Source organism: Crocodylus siamensis, chromosome 1, assembly GCF_052110815.1.
Source record: "Crocodylus siamensis isolate JL-2025a chromosome 1, ASM5211081v1, whole genome shotgun sequence".
Lineage (NCBI taxonomy): Eukaryota > Metazoa > Chordata > Crocodylia > Crocodylidae > Crocodylus > Crocodylus siamensis.
Genome location: NC_143395.1, coordinates 49,585,854 through 49,605,063, shown reverse-complemented (window position 1 = coordinate 49,605,063; position 19,210 = coordinate 49,585,854). Strand labels below are relative to the sequence as shown.

General features: G+C 39.9%; 2 protein-coding genes across 11 annotated transcripts in view; one reads left to right on the top strand and one right to left on the bottom strand.

Annotated features, from left to right (window-relative positions):
* EYS (EGF-like photoreceptor maintenance factor) overlaps positions 1-11,218 on the top strand; it is a 1,897,540-nt gene extending 1,886,322 nt beyond the window's left edge. The window contains exon 49 of the mRNA XM_090034512.1: positions 4,550-11,218. Coding sequence (XP_089890638.1) covers positions 4,550-5,745 — 1,196 coding nt within the window. The 3' untranslated portion in view covers positions 5,746-11,218. The remainder of the gene's footprint in view (positions 1-4,549) is intronic.
* Positions 11,219-11,353: 135 nt separating this feature from the next.
* The window catches only part of PHF3 (PHD finger protein 3), a 98,975-nt gene continuing 91,118 nt past the window's right edge, over positions 11,354-19,210 (bottom strand). For all 10 annotated transcript variants that reach the window (XM_090034518.1, XM_090034527.1, XM_090034542.1 and 7 more), the window contains 3 exons: positions 17,584-17,673; positions 15,778-15,973; positions 11,354-14,430 (listed from right to left, as the gene is read on the bottom strand). In XM_090034518.1, coding sequence (XP_089890644.1) covers positions 12,206-14,430; positions 15,778-15,973; positions 17,584-17,673 — 2,511 coding nt within the window. In that variant the 3' untranslated portion in view covers positions 11,354-12,205. The remainder of the gene's footprint in view (positions 14,431-15,777; positions 15,974-17,583; positions 17,674-19,210) is intronic.

Genomic DNA, 19,210 nt, shown 5'->3' with positions numbered 1-19,210 from the left:
AACTCCTTAAGTGGTAGATTACTTAGATCTGGGAGTGGATTGTAACTCTGCGCTGGGCCCAGGCCTGGGCCCTGGTACCTTGCTGTCACTATTCTGTAATCCTCCATGGAGACTGGCCTGGGACCCCCACAGGCAGGGTGTGCTCACCTGAACGGACAGGATGGATCCACATGTGGGCAAGAAGCGGTATCTGGGAGCAGGACAGGTAGGTGGGGCCTGGGTCAGGAGCATGGGGTTGGGGGCTGGGAAGAGCTGTGATCTGCTCTGTGCATGCCACTGCCCAGGGAACAGGAGCCTATAACAGAGATTCATAGGTTCATAGATTGTTAGGGGCTAGAAGGGCCCTTGCAGGTCATCAGGTCCAGCCTCCCCACTCTAGGCAGGAAGACAACTGGGGTTAAATGACCCCAGTGAGGTGACTGTTCAGCCTCCTCTTGAAAAGCTCCAGGGTAGATGACTGCATCACTTCTGGAGAGTTTGTTCCACAGTCTGGACACACTATGAAGCAGTTTTTCCTGGTATTAAGACTGAAGCGGCCTTCCAGGAGTTTATATCCTTTGGTCCTGGTCTTACTCAGTTGTTCACTGAGCTTTTGATGCACTCCTCTGATATAGTGGTAAGCCACTATAAAGTCCCCTCTCAACCTGCTCTTCTTTAGGCTAAAGAGGCCCAGGTCCCTCAGCCTTTCCTTGTATGGCTTGTCTTCTAAGTCCCTGATTATACAGGTGGCTGTTTTCTGGACCCTCTCATGTTTTTCTATGACCTTGTTGAAGTGCGGCACCCAGAACAGGACTCAGTACTCCAACTGTGGTCTCACCAGTGCTGAGTACAATGGGAGTATCACTTTCTTAGTTTTACACGAGATGCATCGGGTGATGCATGCCAGCGTGTTATTTGCCCTGCTGACCACTGCTTTGCATTGATGGCTCATGTCCATGTGATAGTCAGTCATTACCCCTTTCAGCCATGGTGCAAGTCAAGCTGTCACCACTAAGCCTGTACGTATATTGAGGCTTGCTTGCCCCCAGATGGAGGACCTTATACTTGGGAAGTAGAAAACATCATCTGGTTCCAGTCTACTCATGTCTCCAACCTGTCCAGGTCTACCCTCATCTGCAACCTATCTTCTGACAGGACCACATTGCCCTCAAACTTGGCCAATGAGCTTTTCACTCCCCCATCCAAATCATTAGTAAAGATGTTGAAAAGCACAGGCCCCTGAGGGACACCACTGGTCATTTTGCACTAGGATGACACAGATCCATTTGTGAGAACTCTCTGGGTCCTACCCTGTACCCAGTTTCCCAGCCACTGAACCGTCGAGCAGCTGAGCCCATAATCTTCCAGTTTTCTCACAAGGAAATTGTGAGATACTAGACCAAAACCCTTTTTGAAGTCTAGGTATATAACATCTACCTCATTTCCCATGTCCAGGTGGTGAGAGACCTGGTCATAGAAGGAGATGAGATGGGTAAGACAAGACCTACTAATGACAAAGCTATGCTGGCTAGTGTTCAGAATCTTACCTTCCACGAGCATATCACACATAGATTCTTTAATGAGCTTTTCCAGGATTTTCCCTGGGATCAGGCTGATTGGCCTATAGTTGCCTGCGTCCTCCCTCTTCCCCTTCTTGAAGATGAGTGTAATGTTGGCCCTCTTTCAGTCCTCAGGGATCTCTCCTGTGAACCACAAATTTTGAAAGAGCTTTGCCAGGGATTTCATGATTACCTCAGCCAGCTCCTTCAGCACTCTCGGATGAGGTCCATCCAGTCCTGCTGACTTATAAATGTCTAGCTTTTCTGGTTGGTATTGCACCTGCTCAGCATCCACAGTGGGGAGGCTGTCATTCCTAGCATGCCCCCTATGAGCCTTATCTTGCTTGTCCTTATCCTTGATCCAGTGAAATACCAAAGCAAAGTGGGCATTCAGGTGTTCAGCTTTTCCTGACTGAGCTATCCCGAGGTGTTAAGCAGGGGCCCCACACTTCCATTTGTTTTCCTTCTACTGCCTACATACCTAAAGAAGGATTTCTTATTGTCTTTTACTTCAATGGCTAACCTAAACTCAGTCACTGCCTCAGCTTTCCTGATTATTTCCCTACAAGTGCTGGTCGCTATTGTATAGTCCTCCTTGGGGCCATCCCTAGCTTCCACTGTGCGTACACCTCTCTTTTCTTTTTTAAGAGGACCACAATGTCCCTATTAAGCCAGGAGGGCCCACCAGCCCTTCTGCTACCTTTCCTCTTTGCAGGAATAGTTTTCTTTTATGCTTTGAGGACTATATCCTTGAGTGACCACTCTTCGTGCACCCCATTCACCTTCCCTTCCTGGTCCCACATCACCTCCCCTATTAATGCCCTGAGCCTGTTGAAGTCAGCATTTTTAAAGTCCAAGACTTCAGTCCTGCTGGTTGATTTGTTGACCTTGCAGCAGGCAGTGATCCTGATAATTTCATGGTTGCTGTTACCCAGGTTACCCTCAATGTTCAAGTCACACACCAGATCATCTCCCTTGGCCAGGACTGAGTCTAGAGTGAAATGATGCACCTGGGGAGGAAGAACCAGCACCATACCTACAGGCTGGGGAACTCTCTTCTTGTCAGCGCAGAGGCAGAAAAGGATCTTGGAGTCATCATTGATGCCAAGATGAACATGGGCCGGCAGTGTGGGGATGCAGTCAAGAAGGCCAACCGTACCCTGTCATGCATCCACAGATGCATCTCGAGCAGGTCCAAGGAGGTGATCATCCCCCTCTATGAGGCACTGGTCAAGCCGCAGCTGGAGTACTGCATCCAGTTCTGGGCGCTGCACTTGAAGAGGGATGTGGACAACATGAAGAGGGTCCAGAGGGGATTAAGGGGCAGCAGGGCAAGCCCTACGAGGAGAGACTATGGGACCTGAACCTGTTCAGCCTCCACAAGAGAAATCTGAGGGAGGATCTAGCGGCCTGTTACAAACTAGTCAGAGGGGACCAGCAGGCACTGGGGGAGTCCCTGGTCCCCCGAGTACTACCAGGAGTGACCAGGAATAACGGTCACAAGCTGGCAGAGGGTAGGTTTAGGTTAGATGTCAGGAGGTGCTACTTCACGGTCAGGGCAGCTAGGATCTGGAACCAACTTCCAAGAGAAGTGGTGCCGGCTCCTACCCTGGGGGTGTTTAAGAGGAGGTTAGATGAACACCTTGCTGAGGTTGTTTGACCCCAGTACTCTTTCCTGCCATGGCAGGGGTCGGACTTGATGATCTGCTCAGGTCCCTTCTGACCCTACTAACTATGTAACTATGAAACTATGAAACCTCTGGCTGGCCCTTGCACTTCCTGGGTCAGGAAAAGCTCTGCAATCAGTCAGGAAACTGAGTGAACAATCTGACCTAGCCAAGTGATACCCCCAATCTATGTGGGCAGTGGATTGTGGCCCTGTCCCTGGTCCTGTGCTATCACTACCTCATGATCCCAGCTGCCTGTACCACTTTTGGATGCTGCTCCCCACCCACTTGTGGCAATCCCATCTGCCCAGCTAAGCATACCCTGCCCGTGGGGTTCCTAGCCAGTTCCCATGCAGAACCTGCACACCCACTCCATCTGCTGACGGTAGGTGTGGGGCAGGCAAGCCAGGGTGCTCAGACAGCAGGGCCACGTCCCACAGCAGCAGCAACACTAACAGCAGCAGTCAGCCAGGATCCATTGCTGCCACTGCCACCACTGGGGCTCATGGGAAGTGGAATCAAGCTGCTGTGTGTCCAGGTGGGCTGCCCCTCATGCCTGGGTAAGAGGGGCCAAGGGACCTGCTGCAGGCCAGGCAAAATCCCTTGGCAAGCCGGATCCAGCCCATGGGCTGCATTTTGCCCACACCTGTGTTAGGATATCAATGGCAAGGACCCAGAACACACACGTAAGTACTACATATTCTCACTAACAGTGTCCAATGCGAAAGCCACAGCAGTCCCCTGAAGGAATAATTGTAAGGAAAACCCTGAACAGCTCATGCAATGCCCTTGTATGAGGTATGTGCAGGTGTTCTGTAAGGATGGCACATACAGATGCAGATGGAGCTGAGGAGGATTGAAGTATCTTCTGGGCAAACTGTCATCCCTTGAAAAATGCCAAGTCTCCTACGAAGTGTGAAAGTGGCAGAATATCTCAAGATAAGAGTTTTAAAAATTAGCATAGTCCAGGGGTTGACAATCTATAGTCTGTGGGCAAGATCCAGCCTGCAGACATGGTGTTTTGGTGGTGGAGAGGTGCTCCTCTTCCTCCTTTCCTCCCTGAGAGTCCACCCACCCTCCACCAATCTGAGTGGTGTCATTCCAGCCCACCCCTTGGAAAAAGTTGCCAACCACTGATGCAGGGGGACTCAATCTCACTAGTTTTATTTTTGGACGCAAAGGAACTGCCTTTACGAAAGGAAACTTCAGACAGACCAGAAAATGGTCTAAGCTTGGTAAGGTTAAAGGACATTTAACACAGATACTAAAATGGAAGGTGTTAGGCAACCTCAACTTATAGATCTCTGCCACCTATGAAAAGTTGATTTTTTTTTCCCTTCACAGGTGACTTTCTATGTGTATCCTTAGTAAATGGATTTGTACAACTGCGCTACAACCTTGGTGACAGAACACTGATCTTACAAACTTCTCAAAAAATCAATACAAATGGAAGTACATGGCATCTACTTAAGGCAGGAAGAGTTGGTAATGAAGGCTATCTAGATCTGGATGGTATCAACATTACTCAAAAAGCCAGTGCTGGAATGACCGCCCTAGATACACACACAGATTTTTATGTTGGAGGAGTATCATCTTTAAATCTTGTCAATTCAATGGCAGTAGAGAATGAACCTATAGGTTTTAGCGGGTGTATACGAGAAATTCTTATAAATAACAGAGAACTTAAACTTAATGAGAGGGACCCGAAAGATGGTTCAAATATAGGCGACTGTGATGGAACTGTTTGTGGGTACACAGTGTGCAAAAACAGTGGCACATGTAAAGTTCACAATTCAGTCTTTTCTTGCTCTTGCCCCCCACAGTGGATAGGGAATACATGTGAACAATCTGTTTTCTGTTCACATAATCTATGTAGGCACCAAGCTCTTTGTATTCCTGATCCCATTTTACTTTCATATAGCTGTGCCTGTGTATTAGGGTATTCAGGTAGATACTGTGATCATGAAAGTTCATTTTCTACTGCAAAATTTGTAGGCAACTCTTATATCAAATATACGGATCCTTATTATGCAAAGAGAGACCTCCAATATAGCAGTGTATCTTTAAATTTTACTACCAGCCAGAGAGAAGGCTTAATTTTATGGCTGGGAAAAGCTGAGGATGAGGACAACGATTTCCTTGCAGTTGGTCTCACCAATGGGACATTAAAAATTGTGGTTAATCTTGGAGAAGGCATCTCTGTCCCTTTAATTCACAGTAAACAGTCACTTTGTTGCAACATATGGCATTTCATTACTATAGCTCAGAATCAGACATGTATTAAGGTGTACCTTGATGAGAATCTGGTTCTCTTTGAGGATACTGATCCACAAGGAAAATATATTGCTTTAAATTATGGGGGCATTTGTTATTTTGGTGGGTTTGAACTTGGCAGGAAAGTAAATATGGTCACTTCAGGACTTTTTAGTCAGGAGTTAGTTGGTAAAATTAAAGATGTTGTACTCTTTCAAGATTCTAAAAAAATTCAGTTAATCAAAGCAGAAGGCTACAATGTTTATAATGGAGATAATCAGGATTAACTGAAAAAAATCATTAGGGTATGAAGAAACCTAATACAAATGAAAGTATAGGCTTATACTCTACTCTGTATATTAGTCATGTTAGCTACAAAGTGCTTAATAGTATTACTCATTTACTGTAACTACTTGCCTACTCATATCACTTACTTTTGTCTCCAGTGGTTAATTGCATAGACGAGTAATTAAGTTTGATAAAAAATTTAAAATTAATTTTTGTTATTATTTGGAAAAAAAAAATCTTGGTTTAGATCTATTTTTCCTGGGAAAGTTTTTCACACTGACATTAAAAAGTGAGGGTGAGTTAATATACAAAAACAATTATCTATCCAGTATTTTAAAAACTGAAAATGAGATAATTTACCTTTTATTCACAAATTCAAATTTTTAAAATTAGACTTTTATACAAAGTAAACTTTAATAATCTTCGACTACATCATAATATAAAATGTAACATCTTCCAACTGGAAGTTAACAAGAAAGTATTAGAAGTGCCACTATTTAAAGGGAAAACATCTATGCTTTTTCAAAAATGTCAAAAATACATGTGTAAGAAAGGAATTGATTTTTTTCTTCCTAAAAAGGACACCCCAAATTTTCAAGATAGCTCAACACACAGCTGCTCCTTGCTAGACACCTTGCTAGTGGTCTTACCTTGTTCTGAAAACCTGCTCCATTATATATGGTTTCTGGAATGGGAGACCTTACTCCATAGATATTCTTTTTCTGCTAAATCAGTGGTCACCAACAAGTTGCTCTTGATCAACTGGTCCATTGTAGAGCCTCTGACAGTTGATCTCAGTCTGTCAGAGACTCCATAAATTGGGAGCATTAGGACGCACATGGCTGAGCTGACCCATGCCAGGCTGGGCTGATGAGTGAGGTCAGAGCTCCAGCAGCTTGTCCAGGAGTCAGAGTTGCGTGCAGGGAGCAGGGCAGAGGCCAGGGCTGTAGATCCTGGGGTGCCCTTTACTTACAAAAAGTGATCTTCACCATAAAAAAGTTGGAGACCACTGTGCTAAATTACTAATCCTAAGACAGACAGAAGCATACAAGACCATTACAATGTTTTAGTCTAATTGCTTGCATAACACAGGCTATTAAATGTCAACATTTATTTCTATATCAAGACCAAAAATTACAGTTGAATTAGTGTATTCTTTAGGAAAGCATTTCATCTCAACTGAAACTTCAAATAGTAGAGAAACCACCACATCCTTTGTTAATTTGTTCCGTTACATAATTTCTGAGGACTTTAAATCTTTATGTCCAAATTTGAAATGCATCTTGCTTCTGGTCCCAGCTGGACAGGAAGAAATATATTCCCAATTTTAAAATTTCATATTTAATAAACCAATTTTCCCAAAATGTATTTTGTTAATCTTACACTTCTGGGTGAGATACCATAAATGCTTATTTCCATAATAAATATGGCATGTCTTTGCTTTTCCTATTTTTCTGCTTCTTTATGCTTGGTAGCTAATTGGCAGCAGTACAGAAAACTGTAAATTTTGTAAATATTGCTACAGCTTGGGTAGAAACTCACTGACAACACTCACTATCAAATATGACCACAGCCTTTCATTTGATGTTGCTGCAAGAGACTATAAATCACGTAACAAGGACACACAAGCTGCTCAAGAATTTAAATGCCAGCAGAGGGGCTTTGCAGGGAGAGAAGTGTGCATAGGTAAGAAAATTAGCTGAATTAGAGAAGCAAGGCAAAGCACAAGAGAGGATGCAAACCCGTAATTAACAAGTACAGTGCATGGCCCTTAAAAAGCTAGAGCTCTAGTTTTGTGGCACAAGACAATGAATGAGCTTGTCCAGAATAGAACCGTTGTTACCAGCCTAATAAGAGCCAGCTCCATTACTGTGCTCAGCTAAAGGCTCTCTGGGCATGCCTTCAGGCTCAGTACTGGCTGAAAAAACTTAGGTGCTGTGAAAAAAATCATCCATTTTTGGTATAATTCATCTGTTCAGGAAAACAGGATTCCACACTCTTCACAAATGATTAAGATTGAAGCCATTCTTAACTGGAACAACCTATAAGACCAGGAGTGCTCAAACTCACCCGCTACCAAAGTTTCAGACCTGTGTGAAGCCACATGGGCCCAGCAGCATGGCCCCAAATGCCCAGTCTAGCATGCAGGAAGATGCGAGTCCCGACATGGAGCATGGGGCAAGGTGGGGGCAGTGCAGGGTCCCAGGGGCCAATCCCAGCAGATAGGGTTGGTGTGGGGCCCCATGGCCCCTTTCTAGCACACAAGAGCTAGCCAAGGCAGTATGGGCAAAGCAAGAGGCATGCAGGGGCCCAATCCAACCTGCAGACCAGCCCCGTGCCATTCACATAGCCTGCAGGGCCAGAAGATGAGCACCGATGTGCTAGACCCTTAATTTTGCTTAGCTGTATAGGTGTAGCAGTAAATATAAATCTTCTTACCACTGCCCAGACCAGTATTTTTTCTCATTTGTTTTCATGGAACTAATCTATGCTTCTCTTTCATGTCACCAGTGATGTAAGAAGAAAGCCTTCAAGGAATGAGTTATATTTTCTGTTGTAATAGAAAATTTTAAAACTTTCAAGATTTTTTTTGTTTTAAAATACACATTTCTGGTTTCTATAGCTATCTGTACAGTGTTCCATAGGAAAAACAGCAGGAATTCCCTTCAGTATAGGTTTTGCTTTGCAAAATCAACTGGGCGTTTTAATCACAGATCTCCCACAGAAGTTAGGAAAGTCATGAGGCAAAATTCTCTAGCTAGTGTGAAAACCATTTGAAGGGCGATCCCACACAAAAGTGACCAAATTAATTCATTCTGCAAAGGCCCAGTTATATACTTAAACAATAAGGAAAAATAAAATAGAAAAAAAACCCTTTTGTTATATTTGATGTTCTTCATTGTCATATAGTTTACAATTGTTTGAATTTTTCATTTGAATTGACCAATATTATGTTACTGTCTAAATAAAATGTTTACATCAAAATGAGTGTTTTCTACTGTCTTCCCTTTTCACTTTATTGAGGCTCAAGAACCACGTTTCCCCTCATATTAGGAATTACATGCTTTGATTGCAGTGTTCTCCACTACAAAGTTGCATGAATTTATTGTAGGACACAGAACAAGTTACTGAGCAAGTATGAACTGGATGTCTGCCACAGAGAAAATAAATTAGGTCCATTTTTCAATGTCTATTTCAAATATTTCTTTGGCACCCGCAAGCTCCAGGCCCACTTCAGAACACACAGAAAGTAGAAATGTCTTGCTTATCCAGCCTGTAGACCAAACATTATTTTTCACAGGTTAAGGGGCCACAATCAATATTGCTGAACAGACTCCTTCCCATTACACACTTCTACCACTCAGACAATGCAAAGGGAGTGAAAACTACCCACATATCCCAGCCTGAAATTCCCCAAGCACAAAGGTCCTCTCAATAGACAAAGAGCTGATACAGCTGACTGCATTCTATACCTCACTATACTGAAGGCCTGGGTCAAGAGAGCTGGGAGAATAGCTGAAGTGTGTTGCTTTCCAACTGTCTACAAATTGGCATGCAATCTCTAGTGGATTGCTCATCTAGTAAAGTAGTCTCCAAAGTAAACTAGGGAAGAGAATCAGGACATAATTGATCATTGGTTCTCAGCTTTTCCTCTTTGTCCTGTCTCCCAGGATATCCCTTAGTTGCTAAGAGCGTGTGTATAAGACAGAACCATCCTTTATATTCATCCTGCTTACTCAGGGCTCCAGCCCAACAAATAATCAAAGAAACCAAAATCATTTTCCTCTCTTCTCTTGCAATGCAGCCTCTGGAAAGCCAGGTATTAATAAATAAGCTGCAACACTAAAGGCAGCTGAGGAGTCCCAGGGCCTGACCTCAGCATGCAGGGCTAGGCTGGGGTGGCAGGGTCCGGGGGCCCAATCCCAGGTGTGGGGCAAGGCAAAGGTGGTATGGGGCCCCAGGGCCCGGTCCCCAAGGTCATGCAGGGCCCAATTCAGACCTATGGAGCCAGGAGGAGGCAATGCAAGGACCAATCTTGTATGTAGGGCTTTATCCTTTACTGCTTTCCTGCAGTAAACGAGACTTTAACACCTCAGTTTAGAATTACAGATAGGAACCCGAGATAATATTTTCCACTCACCTTTTAAAAAGAAAATGTGAAAAAAAAAATGAAACAAGGCCCAGAGATCTCTGGGGGCAAAAGACAAGATGAGGACAGATAAGATGCAGACTAAACACCACAACTGTCCTATAACGATTTCAGCAAGGCATAAAAACATGATTTTTTTTCTAAGTATTGTTTGACGTATTATGTCAACAAATTATTGTTCAAACAAACCATCCTCATATTTGGGGCATACTAATCTCTCAGCCACAGAGAAGCTGTTTGGTTTTACTAGTACTGAATTATTTTTATGATACAAACATTATAAAAGGTGGTTTGTAGGTACCAGTGAACTGGGAAGTAGACTGTTTACAGGTAGATTAGAAGATAGCCTATATAAGACATGGAACAGGGGCAAGGTGGGGGCAGTGCAGAGTTCCAGGGGCCAACACCACAGGTATTGGTGAGGTGTTTTTTTTTCAATTTAATCACATAAATTAATGTAACCACTTCAGTTTAAATCAGAATGTCAAAACTGTATCAAACCAAAATGTTACCTTTTCAAAATATGAATAAAAGAAAAGGGCACTATAAGTATAAGATCTTATCACAAAAGGACGTGAAATTTCATGTTCACTTGCATGTTGAGACAACTCCAGCTAAAATGTTTAAGGAGGCAAAATGTTTATATATTATTACCATTCAGGTTAGTAACCGATTAACTGCCACACGCCATGCAAACAATGATAACAGACTGATTTTAGTCTATACTATGTGCTATGAAGGATTTTTAAAGTAAGGGCTGATACAAGATGTCTAGTTCATAAAATAGTCCACATATTTTCTTGGGAATTTCCTGAGCTAAGAAACAGCTCAGGCCTGAGACATATTATTAGGCTTCAGGCCTAAGAAATATTATTAAATAAGAGCTATCACCAACTTCATTTGGAATAACATTTTTAATATTGATATTATTTAATTGGCTGCAAAGCTATGTGCAATGTCTGCTAATAGCTTGCTATTTTAAAATATATGAATGATTCAACAAATTAACAATTTATGCTAATCGGTATCTGTTACTAGAAAGAAGACATTTATTCTACACCAAAGTGCAAAAAAGCTGTGTTCATAGGTAAGGCAATGTACTTAAATGTCTTTATACACAATATGATTAAAACAGATTAAAGTACTGCAAAAATGTGTGATGAAAATAGAACAGTCCAATGGAAGAGTAATTGTATTTCAAAACCGGATTCAACAAAATAAGCAATATACTCTTTTTCTAGAGAGTATAAGAGACAGTACTGTTATAGTTCTATAAAAAGTAATCAGTGGATGCCAGTAACCACAAAATCTGGACTCCTCTATGTATTAAAGACCTGGGGTGCTTCAAAAAACAATTAATTATGAAGTGTAAGCAAAGTTACACGGGCCATTCTACATCTTTTTGTTATATAATTTAACCTACTGCTTTTCACACTCATAAAATCAGACACACAAGGTATGTGAGAAAGTTTTATCATTTTTAGAATCAAAATATTCCTTAAAATATTTACATTTTACAGTAAAAACAATAGCAAAACACAAGGTAATGTACAACCTTAGGTATTCAAGTTTTTGAAGCATGAAAAATAATGGGAAAATTAATAGACAAATCATAGTTTAAAGAATATAGTGTGATTTTTTTTCGTCTTATTAAAACAAGTGCAGTTTAAAGCAATAACATTCAGACAACTCAGCCTTCCAATTTCTGTTCACAAACTGCTTTAGATGCTTGGGATATATTTGCTAATTACTGAATACAGCTGAATTACTTTTTTATACTATTGGATAATTTAAAAAGAAGTCTTCACACCACAGAGTTTATTACTTATATTGTGTAGCGCGCTTGTGAATTCTGAGGCTTTGCTACAGTCTTTAAAAACAGTGCAATTTAAAAAAACGTTATTGTATGAAATTCACTTTAAAATTACTGGGCATCTTAAAACAGAAGAGAGCACAAATTACCAAAGGCAGTAGCTATATTGCATACTTGACTAAAGCCAACTTCATCAACTAAAATTTTCTAAGCCTTTATTGCATATTAATAAAAGAAATCTTTAAAATTTTGACTATACAGCAATGTAAAATTTTGAAAAATATTAAACTCCTACGTCTAGAGATAGTTGGTATAATGAAAAAAAAAGAGGATGAGTATTGGTATGCAGCTTCATACCAAAACACAGACTTGTTTCTGCAAAACACCAACACTGAATAAAAAAGATGGCACAATCCTAGCAGGCATTTACAAAGTTTAGGACATAACTCTAACAGTTTACTTAAATAGGATTTGCTGAAAGACTGCCTGCATCTTTCTACCTTTTACTTTTTGTTCTGTCACTGTGGTCCCTGTCTTTGTGATGTCTGTCTCTGGTCTTTTCACTTTCTCGCTCTCTATGTTTCTCCTTACTTTTCTCTCTTTCTTTATCCTTTTCATGTTCTTCACTTTTAGGTTTATCTGTCTTCTTTTCTGGATTCCTACTCTCCCTAGAGGATTTTCCATCAGATCCCTTATCACCATGTGAAAGTCGTAATCTTTCTTTGTCTCTATGTTCTTCCTCTCTGCTTTTTCTTTCTCTCTCCTTTTCCTGGTTTCTGTCTCTGCGTCTATTCCTCTCGGAGTCTTGCTCCCAGTATTTTTCAGCATTCCACTCTTTTTCATGTCTGTCTTTCTTTTGGTGGTGAGAGTCACTATAAAATCTTTGCCTATGTTGCTCATTTTTCCCCCTACTTAACCCTCTCTCCAAATGTTCTGGTCTCCCCCAAGGGTCACTATGACGTCTTTCTGGTCTCCTATTGTCTTTACTCTGATAAAAGTTCTCTGGCCCGGCAAATCTTGGCTGTTTATGAGCCAGTGGTGGCCCTTGTGACATGGGCCCAACATAATGCGGTGCCTGACCTGACAAATGAATAACAGGTGGCCATGGCATCATGGAATTTTGAGCAAAGCCAAAACCTGGCGGAGGAAGAAGTGGAGGTGGTAGATGAGGAGGAAATCCAAACAAGGGGCTATTCTGTGGAGGAAAGTTAGGAGGTACGGGTGTTTGAAACGGAAATCCAGGTGGATTAGATTTAGGTGCCTGGAAACTATGTTGCTGAGACCTAACTGATGAGAAGTTTCCACCTGTAAGTGAGCTGGGGATTTTGGAAGTGAATTCAGAACGAGAAGAATTTTCTGTTTCAAAATGAGATGAGGTTGTTGCTGGTCCTCTCCTAAATGACTGTACTGTTTCAATATTTTTCATCACTCCATCTTCCTGCAACTGTTTTGTCTCTTCCATTTGTAAGGAACATGCATTATCTGCCTTTGTTACAGATTTGGTGTACTGTGGTTCACATGCTGGAATATCACTCTGACATGAATTTAAATCTCTCTCTCCAGGTGGCTCTTTATCTTCTACTTCCATCTGTTCACTTCTTGAAGCTCCTAAGTGTTCTTTATCTTGTGAATGACCACATATATTTTGCTTATCTTCATTTTTGCTAATGTCACCTTCCTTATTTTCTCCAGCATTAGTCTGTTGACTGCGTCCAGCTGCTTGTCGTGGGTCCCTTTTAAGATTAATGAACTGTGGAGATTTAGACATATTAGCAGCCATACCTTCAGCAGTACCTGTGCTAACATTATTATCATCACTAATTTTACCTGAATTTGAAGAAGAAGAAAAGCTAGAATCTGTGGTTCTTTTGACTTCTTTTGCAACAGTCTCGTTGTCAGACAGCTGCCACTTTGGGTCAATTTCTTTACCTTCCTCAGTTTCTCTGCTCTGTGACTGAACAGATAAATTTGCTAAAAATGCTTCTGTAGAAACATCTGGTGGTTTACCCTTAAGGCTAAGGCCTATCAAAGTTCCTGCAGTTCCTGGTGAACATGCAGACCCTTCAATTGGTGTATCCACTGTAACACTGACATCTGTAGTTTCTTTTGCATCATTTAATCCAGTTTTAGTTTCTTCATCAGCAGTAAATTCATCCACAGCCATTTCTTCTTCTTTTAAGGTTGGTTGCTCATTTAATAAAGGTATTTCTTCTGTTTCACACTGGTCCACAATTGACTGATTCTGTTCATATGTCTGTCCTGTGGTACCTAAAAGACATTGAAGTATGTCATCTACTGGCAGTGGTTTATTTGCCAGCTCAAGAGTAGAAGGCTGATTTTCCCAACCAACCAGAACTCCAGGAAGAAATCTTAGAGGCTTTGGTGGTTCATGTTTAACGCTTTCTACTAAAGGTTCAATAACTGTTGGATTTTCTTCTGTATTAGATTGATGGAGTTTATTTCTCTGCTTATGCAGCACAGTTGAGAAGGAATTAAAAAAATCATTTTCTTCTTCCTCCTCTTCTAATACCAATTCAGTTTGAGAAACTTCAGGTTTGCATGGTTTGCTTTTTTTTTCTGGCGGCAAGCTGCTTGGGACACTTTCTGGAATTTCATCCACAAAGCTAGTGCTGCTAGTGGTCGTAACAGCGCTCATCTGTCTCTTCATTTTTTGGCGAATTATCAATCCCAACAACAGATTTGGTCGATGTAACTCTATCCCTGCATAAAATCATAACATTAATTAATAAAATTCACTTAGCTGAAGAAAAGTATTTGAATGAAAAAGCCTATATTATAGCCTACCTGGAGAATTCTGTAGACAATCTCCTATTGCTATACCCAAGGAGGACAAAAGGATCAGAGAAATGACTTCAGCCATCTAATCTATATGTAATGGGTTCATTTCTTAAAGCTACACCTCTTTCACCTAAGGTCTCATCTATACAAGCAGCTTGCATTGGTTTAAATAAAAAAGGCTTTAAAATTCGTTTACTCAAGTCATTACTTGCAATATCTCATATTTATTCATCTAAGACAACTCCCAATTTAAGACAACCCTGATTAAATTCTACACAAGAAGAATTGCCCCTTGTCTTCTTCACTTATGCAGCTCACTGACAAGCGCCCCTGGAGGTAGTTGTGGGGAGCTATGGAGAAGCCCTTTTTCTGCCCTTGGAGAATGTGGCACTGTTGTGCTTCAGCTGGGGGGGTGGTGGTTGCTCATAGCACTTTGGGTTTTTTTGCAATACTACAACATACACTGGAGGCACACTTCATTTCATCCTCACATGCTCCCCAGAAAAAAATATTCCCCTGGTGGGAAAGGAAGTTTCTTAGAAATCCATGTACTCAGTTTAATTGACTGCTATGACTCCTTTTGGATTTTGATGAGGCTAAAGTTCTGACTAAGGGGTTTCAAATCCACCACAAACTCATTTATTTGTGAAAAAAATAATTACATTTTTTAACTGAAGTGGAGAGTGCAAAATAAGTAAACAATTTCAGAATTTTGCATTTGAAGTTCTCTGCCAATTCTCATCCCTCTTAATATTTCTCTGTAATTAATTTATCTTGTAAGGTTTTTAAGAAAGAATTGTCTTTTTATTAGTTAGAGTCCCTAGGGTATTTTGGATACTCTAAAAACAATGCTTTAAATTACAATGTAATTATAGAACCAAGAGTGAGTGTGAATGATGGAATGGCTTCTTTCACAGTTCACTTGTACTGCTCTATAGACTGAGACATATTAAATAGCAAATATGCTTCCTCTATTTCACATGCCAGCATGGGTTGAAGTCAATTCATCTCAAATTTTTTCAGGCAAATTGTTTAAAATACAGTATATCAAAGTAGTCCAGTGTAGTGGAAACTAGTTGCCAATCTCTTAAGATGTTCATGTAACACCAGAACTTTTAATAAATTCATACCTGAACAAGATGTTTGGTACTCATGATCAAAAACACAAATTGTGATTTTAAACAATTTTTCAGCTATATTTCATTTTTCAATCATTGTGGGAAGTGCTACTACATATACATTTCCAAGGCATGTGTTGTATATACCTACCTGGCCCATCAAAAGGCACAAGATGATGTGGAATTTTGTCTGAGGCACCTAAAGGGATGAGATATAAATCCTTCACTTGTTTCATGTTGTTGGCAGCTACACCATAACGCTTTCTGCTACTAAAGTATGCAAATAGCAGAGTGTAGGAAATCTGATCCTCTTCAGTTACAGGGGTAAAGCGAACTACACAAATTTCCTGTTTAAAGAAGGAAAAGAAAAAAAAAGATGAAGAAAAATCTTTAAAACTATCTCTTTTCCATTAATCGGTAACTGGTTTTCATCCAAGCATACACAAGAAAGTCTTGTTTATATTACAAGCCTTCTGTGACAGGACACCTGTCAGAGTATGCCCACATCTGTTTGGTTTCTGCCAGAGGTATGTAACACCACTACAGCAACTCTCCTAGTAGGCCCCTGGTACACACCAGCAGTTAAAGGGTATGTGGACGCCATCGAAAAGTGCAGGCACATCTATATACACTTGCTGGCAGCGTTCCTGTAGAACAAATAAATGACAGAAGCCTTCTGCCATTTGCAGGTTTCACAATACTTTGCAGGCAGAATACAGGAGTTCTGCCATCACAAGGCAGTGAGTGTGAAAGACTTTGTAAAACTGTGATGTGAACCAAACTAAAGAAAAAGGAACCAAGTCTTAAACTGAAGAGAAGATGAAGGAAAGAGATTAAAACATATGAGATAGAAAGTCTCTGAAGCAATGAGGGACCGAAGAAAACAGAATTAATAAGAAATTAATAATGATTACAGTACAGGACCAAAGTTGAAACACTTTCTATGAATTTGCTGATTCTTATATGCCTGCTTTGTCAGAACACAGATCAAATGTTTTCTTCCAAAAGAGATTAGGAAGCTGTATTTTGAACCATTTTTGATGTCTGAAATTTCAGTTGCTATAGGGAAAAATCCACATAAAAACATCCAATCATACGGTTGGAAGGGACCTCAAAGGTTAATCTAGCTCAACCACCTTCATGAATGCAGGAATGCTATGCCTATCTATTACTCTTGAAATCCTCCAGAGAAAGAGATACCACAACTGCCTGAGCAGTCTATTTGACAGGTATGTGTTGCAAGCCCCACCACAGTCTGTTTTGGAGCACACTAGGCAGAGTAAAGGGGAACAGGTTCTGCTTTAGATACCCTACTGTGATGGCCAGAACCAGAGGGATTAATAAGTAATAAATACATGCTTTTTGGAGGCATTTGGTATTTTGCCTAAACAGGTAATATTAGTTGATATAAAGCTTGTAAGTTTGTAAACTGCAAATGTAACTTGTCCATCATAAGTTTAACCAAAATGATAAATTAACTGTTTGTGGAATTGACTGGGCCCCACAGGCAAAACTGTAGCTGCGAGATTAGGAGACCTCACTGAAAATCTGAACAAGATAACCTCACTGAAAATCTGCTCAGCGCTGTGCAAACAACCATATAATGTATGCAATGTCACAATCGAAGCTGACAAAGATGTGAGGTTAGGTGAGGGGGAGGTGGTGGGATAAAATGTATCAGCTCCCATTTCTAATCAGTCTATAAAAACCTAGTATCCCACAAAATAAGCAAATTTGAGGGATCAAAAGAAAAGAGCCTTCAGGAAAGATTTGAGAGAAGTGGATGGAGCATGTGCTGGCCCCATACATTATTCCATAATAAACATTTTTGAGAGAGAAAATGTAAAACTTCCAGGCTTTCAAGAAAGTTTAAGGTGCAAAAGGAGCATCCCTATCTACCAGTTCAGACAGTTAAGTCTTCAATCATTTAAAGTAAATTATAGTGTTTCTTTCTTACCTTGGTCCCTGAAGCTTTTATTTTTTCAACATACTCCCAAACAGTATGAGGTGATATCCTGCCACCTACTTGAATGCTATCAGGTAAGTCCTGTGACAAATATAAAATTTGAATCCATTTTAGCTATTATATTTTCAAAAGACACTTGACTTAAAAATTCTTGCAGTTCTCATTATAAACAGAAGTTATAATAATACAAGGAAACAAAGCAGCTTGCATTAAACAACTGACACCAAAATTAAGATTTCCGGTGTGAATACAACAATTTGTAACTGAATACACAGGTACCCCTTGTACATAACATGGCCTGTACATAATTAACAATAATCATAGATAACAGCATTTTCAAAGCAAACTCCTATACAAAGTAAACAGATTTGCAAGTGCAAGTCACTGCTAGAGTCATGATCACATTCAATCAAGGCTCTTACACAGAAAAGCACTTAAGACACTCCTAGAGCAGAGCCTGAATGTTATTTTAGCTGGTTGAAAAGCTTTTGGGAGCAATAATCTTCATAGAAACAGGAAAAGATTTGTATCTTGTCTTTAATAAACTCTCAAATCTGCATATTTTAATTAAATTGCCATATTTTTAAAGAACGTAAAAAAATAGTTAAAAGTGGCATGGGAACTTCGTGTTCTTAGCCAGTTAGTATTAATGGATAAAAAAAAAGTGTAATCCAATTTAATTTTCAATACCCATGTTATTTCCTTTTTCAAAATTTTATCTGGAATACTAAAAACAAAAGAGATAGTTTTCTGTTAATGACTGAATTCACTTTCAGACTGTAAGAATACTTGCATTGGGGGAAATAATATTTATTTGTTTAAAAATTGCTTCCACTGAAATTAAAAAATGGAAAATTTCTGCAAAATATTAGTAATTATTTTCTGTAAGTCAGATTTGTTTTAAAAAATAAAAGTCAACTTAAGTCAATTTTATTAATGACATCTTTGACAATACTATGGCAAGACAGTTTCCTATTGAAAAGTATGTGTGTAAAATGCATTTACTTCAGTTTTCAAAGAATTTAAATTCCTACAAACTTGTATTTCCTTCTTATTCTCACTGTCTGTTTTGGAATACTTCTTAGCTAAAGTAATACTTTAACATGAATAACAACACACTAAGAGGACTTATGTATTCAGACAAGAACTTCGAAGTCTCCGTACATTAGTTAAGTCAGATTTCCTTTTTCTTTTTTTTTTTTAATGGAAATATAAGTTAAGGATAAGTCTGTAGGAGTACCCTACGAGTGGACAATGGAATGGAAAATGTAGACCTAAAAAGAGGATATTTCATAATGAACAAGTTAAAATTAGATTACAGTGTAAACTTGTTTGTAATCTTTATTAGTGGTAATGACAGAACAAAAACAATTTTCAAAGTCATTGATATACTAATCCTTTGATACTGTTAGTCTCATGATTTACGATAAACAGGACTGTCAAAATCATTTATGAAACAATTCATAAACAATATTTTAAAGTAAAACAAAGAATACAAAACATATTATATAGGAATTCTGTAACACAACTGTACAGTGTAACTACTAATGTACACTGCATGCCCTGCATTTCACTGAAGATTTACAATACTACAGACTCCTAAGGCATAAAAAAGTAA